The 6384-nt window shown below is 42.3% G+C and overlaps 2 protein-coding genes across 5 annotated transcripts in view; one reads left to right on the top strand and one right to left on the bottom strand.

The window, feature by feature from the left end:
* RDH12 (retinol dehydrogenase 12 (all-trans/9-cis/11-cis)) overlaps window positions 1-2576 on the bottom strand; it is a 25048-nt gene extending 22472 nt beyond the window's left edge. The window contains exon 1 of the mRNA XM_008060066.2: window positions 2549-2576. The gene's annotated coding sequence lies outside the window, so the exon portion shown is untranslated. The remainder of the gene's footprint in view (window positions 1-2548) is intronic.
* A 3356-nt stretch (window positions 2577-5932) lies between these two features.
* The window catches only part of RDH11 (retinol dehydrogenase 11 (all-trans/9-cis/11-cis)), a 22156-nt gene continuing 21704 nt past the window's right edge, over window positions 5933-6384 (top strand). For all 4 annotated transcript variants that reach the window (XM_008060065.2, XM_021713365.1, XM_008060064.2 and 1 more), the window contains exon 1: window positions 5933-6004. In XM_008060065.2, coding sequence (XP_008058256.1) covers window positions 5937-6004 — 68 coding nt within the window. In that variant the 5' untranslated portion in view covers window positions 5933-5936. The remainder of the gene's footprint in view (window positions 6005-6384) is intronic.

Genomic DNA, 6384 nt, shown 5'->3' with positions numbered 1-6384 from the left:
ATTTTTTGACTTATTGTAGAGATGAGGTCTCGCCAAGTTGCCCAGGTGGTTCTTGAACCTGCGGGCTCAGGCAATCCACTCACCTCAGCCTCCCAAGGCGTGAGATTACAGGCTGAGCCACCGAGCCCGGCTTGCCTGTTTAACTTTTTAAGAAATTGCCAAACTGTTTTCCAAAGTGGTTGTACCATTTTACATCCTTAAAAGTAGTATTTGAGAGTGTCAATTGCTCCACATTTTCATCAATACTCGGTATGTCAGCCTTTTATTTTAGCATTCTAGTAGGTGTATAATAGTATTTTATTGTAGTTTTAATTTGAATTTCCCAATGTCTAATGACATTGAGCATTTTTTCATAAGCTTATTTGCCACCTGTATATCTATGGTGAAATATCTGTCCAAATCACTTGACCATTTAAAAAACTGGGTGATTTATTTTCCTAAACCCAAGTGATGAGAGTTTTTGTTAGGTCAGTGAACCAGTGCTACAGGAATGGCAAAGAACTGCACAGACATTAGAGTAGAAAAGAAAGTTTATTCGGAATGTAGATCAGAAAGAGAGGATGGATCCACCTCTCTGCGATTGGTGGGGGGGCAGAGGCCTAAAGGCTAATGTTTGAGACTAGGGGTTCTTTAAACTTCTTTCGGGGTCAGGAAAGCATTCACAGGAGCTGACGTCATGGTAATGGGATCTGTTTCTCATCTCTCTGACGGCCAGGTGGATGAGGGGCAGTCATGTGCACATAGACAAAGGTGGACTGGTAGCTGGATGGATGAGTTCAGCAAGCACTTGCAGCAAGCGTGGCCTCTGCTGCACTGGGCTCCTGCCATCTTGGCACTCAGTGGCCTGTAGCTTCCCCACAGCACTTCCTCCCCCTCAGGGGTTCAGAGTGCCTCCATGAGACACCTCCTTGATACCCTAAACAGTGGATTTCCAGCAATTCCATAGGCTGCAGCACCACAGCAACTTCTCTGCCTTTCAGTATGCCACACCCATGCCCTCTCCAGCAAGAGGTGGACTGGAAGAGGTCTCTTCCATGGGAGCTCTTTCTCAGTCCCAGATAGAGGCTTTTATATACTATGGGGGATCCAAAAATCCCGTAATTTATTCATTATAAAGTTGTGTATGTATTCTTACATGTTTAAACGTCAGTCATCTTCAATGTACTCTCCATATGATGCAATACGCCTGTCAAGATGCTTTTTCCACTGCTCAAAACAGGTTTTGATTTTTCAATTTTGATGCCTTTTAGGTGCTTCTGCTGTGTTTTGTTTCACCTCTTTCACACAATCAAAACGTTTCTCTTTGAGGACTTATTTCCTCCAGAGAAACAACAACCAAAAAAAGTTGCTTGGAGTGAGGATGGGTGAACAGGAAGGGTGGGGTATGGGGGCCATGCCATTTTTGGTCAGAAACTGCTGAACACTCAGCACAGTGTGGGCAGGTTGTTCGTGTAAATCACCCATCACGAAATGGGCAAATGTGTTGAAAGAATCTCCAGAAAAATATTCACTGAAGCTGAATGCAGCTTCTCACAACAATGTTAGCTGGCACATGGATGCCAGTGGGTTCCTAGATACTTACCTAGCAGGGGAAGCCTGTACTACAAGGGGCCTGACCTCCAAAAGATAATTCCTTTTTTTGTACACACACCCCCGTATTATATCTGCTGTTATTTTTTTTTATTACATCTGTTCTATTAAAAATCTTTTTTGGAGTTCTCTTTTCTTCTTATTAGCCCACGATTAGCAAACCATAGCCTAAAGGCCAAGTCTAGCCCACTGCTTCTTTTTGTAAATAATGTTTTCTTGGAACACAGTCATGCACATCTGTTTACATATTATCCGTGACTGCTTTCACGTTTATAACAACAGAGTTGAGCAGCTGTAACATAGACCAAATGACTCCCAAAGCTTAAATTATTTTTCTTTTCAGAATAAGTTTAACAACCCCTATGCAAGCCAGTCCCTCATCACTTCAATCCCCTGTTATAGTTAATAATGTTTTATTTAAACTTTCCCTGTTCAAATTATTGTGTGGTTTCTCTCTTCTGATTGAACCCAGTCCAATATGTCTGTGGCCCCTTTTTCTCAGTTCATTTTCAGGATTCCCTCTACCCATTTCATAATGTCAGTGTTCCTCAAAGCTGTCCTCTCTGTCACAACTTCTTGAAGCAACTCATCTGCTTACTCATATTCAATGATCGGGTTTTTAATCTCTGTTTTTTGGGGTTTTTTTTTTCTGTAGAGATGAGGTCTCACTATGTTGCCCAGGCTGGTCTCGAACTCTGGCATTAAACAATCCTCCTGCCTAGGTCTCCCAAAATTTATGGATTACAGGCATAAACTACTGTGCCCAACCAATGATCAGATTTAACAAGTGGTTTTTAATCTGGACTCCATGGATGGCTTCAATGTATCCATAAACCACCAGAAATTACATGCAAATCGTGCATGGATATGCAAATGTGCATGCATATGGGTAGAAGGTTTTCAGTTTCATCTTTTAGCATATGGTTCAATAGTTAAGGGCACGACAGATCCTGGATACAACTGCTTAAGTTTGAATCCCAGCTCTGCTACTATGACCTGAGCTAACTTATTTAACCTCATTGTGCCTTAGCTTCCTTGTCTGTAAAATAGGAAAAAATATATTACCTACCTCATAGAGTGGTAATGGGAATTAAGGGTTAATACAGCCAGGCACAGTGGCTCATGCCTGTAATCACAGCAGTTTGGGAGGCAGAGGGAAGAGGATTGCCTGAGCCCAGGGGTTTGAGACTAGCCTGAGCAACTTGCTGAGACCTCATCTCTACAATAAATAAAAAACAATTAGCCGGGCATGGTGGCGCCCACCTGTAGTTCCAGCTACTTGAAAGGCTGAGGTGGAAGGATTACCCATAAGGTTGAGTCTGTTGTGAACTGTGATTGTGCCACTGCACCCTAGTCTGGGGCGACAGAATGAGACTCTGATGAGAGAGAGAGAGAGAGAGAGAGAGAGAGAGAGAGAGAGAATTAATACATTAAAAAGAACTTGGACAGAGTCTGGCATATAGTAAGCCCTATTTAATCACTGGCTATTTTTGCCATTTCTGGCATTACCCCTTAGCCCATGTGTCAGCTAGACCAGTGTTTTCTGTTGTACTAGTGTCGGTGACCAGCACTGACCGAGGGGGATTAGGACCGCACCAGTGAGTCAGAACGGAGAGAAGAAACTACTCAGAGGCAGCTCTTCTGGGAACAGTCTGGCCAAGACTGAAGCCAATTTTATTCAAACTTTTTCCAACTTATATACCATTTTCTATAATCTCCAGCAGTGTGACAATTACTTGCTGGGGGCGTACAAGTTCATTGATGTGTAATGCGCTTTACAAATCATGTACCATCACAAGACTTTTAAGTTCCCAGTGAACAATTACAATTCCATGATGTATGAATCACAGGTGCACAATTTCAATACAGATTGTTCAAAATGTTTTCCACAATGTTCAATAAATCATTCATATTATACTCTATGTTCTAAACCCTGATTAAAAAACTTTCCAAGTTAACTCTAAGTTCAATCCAATTTTACTAACTTTTAATATTTTTAACGATTAATATTATCAACTTACACTATACTATAATCTATAAGTTTACTTAAATGACTTAATTTTATTACCTTAATTTTATACTATTTTATTTTTATAATTCTTATAACCTACTACATTTCTATACTGCCCTATGATTGTATATTAATTACCTATGATTTATCCTTACCTAAATTTTATCACACTTCTATAAATTTCAAATATCTAAACTATTGTCTTTTATACTTTATTAATTACTTATCTTATAATACCATGTCTAAATTCTAATGCAACTATTATCCTACTATAATCTATTACAAACCTTATCATTAGTACTAATAAGTATAAAAATTATGAACTTACTCTATGTTCTATAAAACTTAATTCAATGACATTTTAACCTAAAACCTAAATCTGATTGTCTATTATGTGGAAACTACCTACGTCTCAAAACCTGCCATGCCACTTAAAACAATGAACTGCACAGTTGCCATGACGACAGCCGGGGACTGAAGCAAGCTGAAAGTTACTGCACGTACAAAAACCAAGAACGTTCTGCTTGACCAAAGGCAACATAATAAAACTATTATTACAGTTATAACGTCTAATCTTAACCCCAAGTGAAACTACATACTGGAACAAAAGCTAATCAATCAGTTTACCAGGAAATAACAGCTAAAAATATTAAGAAGAAAAACAGTTTAGAAAGAAGAAGAGATATAAAATAATTCTGCTGTGCATTTTTCATAGGATATAAGATTTTCTTTTAGACTGTCACTTCCTAATATTGAAAATTCTGTTGTCTTATAATACACTGATTACTATTCATATGCACACACTTGATGTTATATCCTTGTCTCAGAGGCGACCTTCTGAATAGGCCTTCATAGGCCTCAGCTGTGTGGTTACAGATGTTGGCTCCCAACATACTAGTGCACACTGCTCTCTGAGCCCTCGGGAGGGGCTCTTTTCTCTGTTCAGAGCACTCTTGCCTGTATGTTGCTTGCCTGTTAACTTCCCTCTGGCCTCTGCCCAAATACTACTTCCTCAAAAGAAGTTGTTCCTGATACCTAGATCAGGAGAGGCCTTCCCACTATAAACTCCCAAAATTTTCTCTGTGTCCCCTCATAACCCTCATTGTGATTTATTTACAGTAGACATTTGTTTAAAGTCTTTCCTGACATCCCATGAGCTCTGGGAGGGCAGAAGTCATCTCTTCCTAGCTTTCTGCTGGACTTCAGCGCACTATAGGAATACCATAAACATTTTTCAAATGGATGAGCGCATGGATAAGGAACAAAACACATGAAAAATCCTATACAAATATTAAGTAACACAATGATGAGAATGTGACAAAATGTGATTACTAGGTCATCTAATGTTAAATTGGTAGGAATATGTACTGTATGAAACCCTCTCCTTTCCAATTGCTATGAAATATATTGGTTCAACTGACCTTGGGGCATGTGTCTTTCAATTAAATGAAAATTATGCAAAAGAACCAAAAAACAGTACTGGGTGTAGTCAGGGAGTCACAGATACCGACTTGTTAAAACATCCTCCACACACTCCCAGGAAATAGGCCTTAGATGAAAGAAACTGAACAGGAACTTACTCATTCCCAGAGAACATGTTCATGGCCTTAATTCAAGACAGGATTAAATACTTCCACGGGGTGGCAAAACCAACTGTGCCAATCTGAGAAGTTCATTGCTACCCTGGGAGTTAATACATAAGTGACCCACATCATCAGCAAAAGTGTATTATCCATTCATATTGAACACATCAGGAAAATCGTGATAGTCACCGTCATAATTCAAAACAGACACAAGGAAGTGATTGTCCTGGGAATGTCCTCAAGAACCTATGGCTTCCTCACCATAGAATGAGGAATCCCCAGGAGGAAGGGTTCACACTCCCTCCACATTACCAACGGTCAGACTCCAACCGCTCCTCTCCTGTGTAATCAGCCTTAGGACAGTTCCTAGATTCCAACATTTGATCTCCAGGAGATGACATGTGGTAACCGCCTAGCCATAATTGGGGAAGAATGAACCCGTGACTAGATTTGAGCCAAGGGAGACAGAGAGAGACCTGGGGGGATTTCACAAGAGCCGCAGGTGGCCAGAGGGCGAGCTGGTAGGGTGATCCCAAGACCTTAGACCCTAGATGGCTTGGGATTGCATCTGGTGCACAGTTGAAACTCCCAGCGTCTGTAGGCGGCCTGCGGCGCCACGATATAGACTACATTTCCCAGAGGGCCTTGCTCTCGGGCGTCGCAACGGGGATGGGGGCGTGTCTAGGAAAGGGAGCCGTAGCGGGCCGCGCAGCCGGGGAACCTTCTGGCGCTGCATGCCGCCGCCGGCAGAGATGGTTGGTCTGCTGCCCCTCCTCCTCCTTCTCCCCGTCTTCCTATACGTGGCTGCGCCCCGGATCAGGTTTGTGCGAATGCATCGACTCCTTTTGCGAAGTCTTTTAGGGGGGAACTTGAAGCTTTTTTGGAAAGCTTCCCCGGGGGGGGGGGCTCCAAGATGGCCGAGGCCCAGGATCGCGTGGATTCGATGGGTTGGTAGTGAGGTCCCGCTGTCCTGTGTGCGGGAGGGCGAGACCCGAGACTCCTGGCGGTGGGAAGGGGCCGCATGCACTGCAGGGCACCCTGCTTTCTCCTGACCCCTTTTTTTAGTCTAAGCACCTTCTAATTCTGGCCCCAGTGAACCCCGAAGACAAGGCTACCTCAAGCGCTTGAGTTTTCAGTTTTGTGGGTTTCAGGCCTTAGAATGGGATATGGCTCGCAAAACGTTTTCTCGTTCACTCCCAC

The sequence above is a fragment of the Carlito syrichta genome, unplaced genomic scaffold (genome assembly GCF_000164805.1).
Source record: "Carlito syrichta isolate Samal-C Ts95f unplaced genomic scaffold, Tarsius_syrichta-2.0.1 Scaffold304507, whole genome shotgun sequence".
In the NCBI taxonomy this organism is placed as follows: Eukaryota; Metazoa; Chordata; class Mammalia; order Primates; family Tarsiidae; genus Carlito; species Carlito syrichta.
The sequence above is the reverse complement of the archived record's forward strand: the minus strand, read 5'-3'. Positions and strand labels throughout refer to the sequence as shown.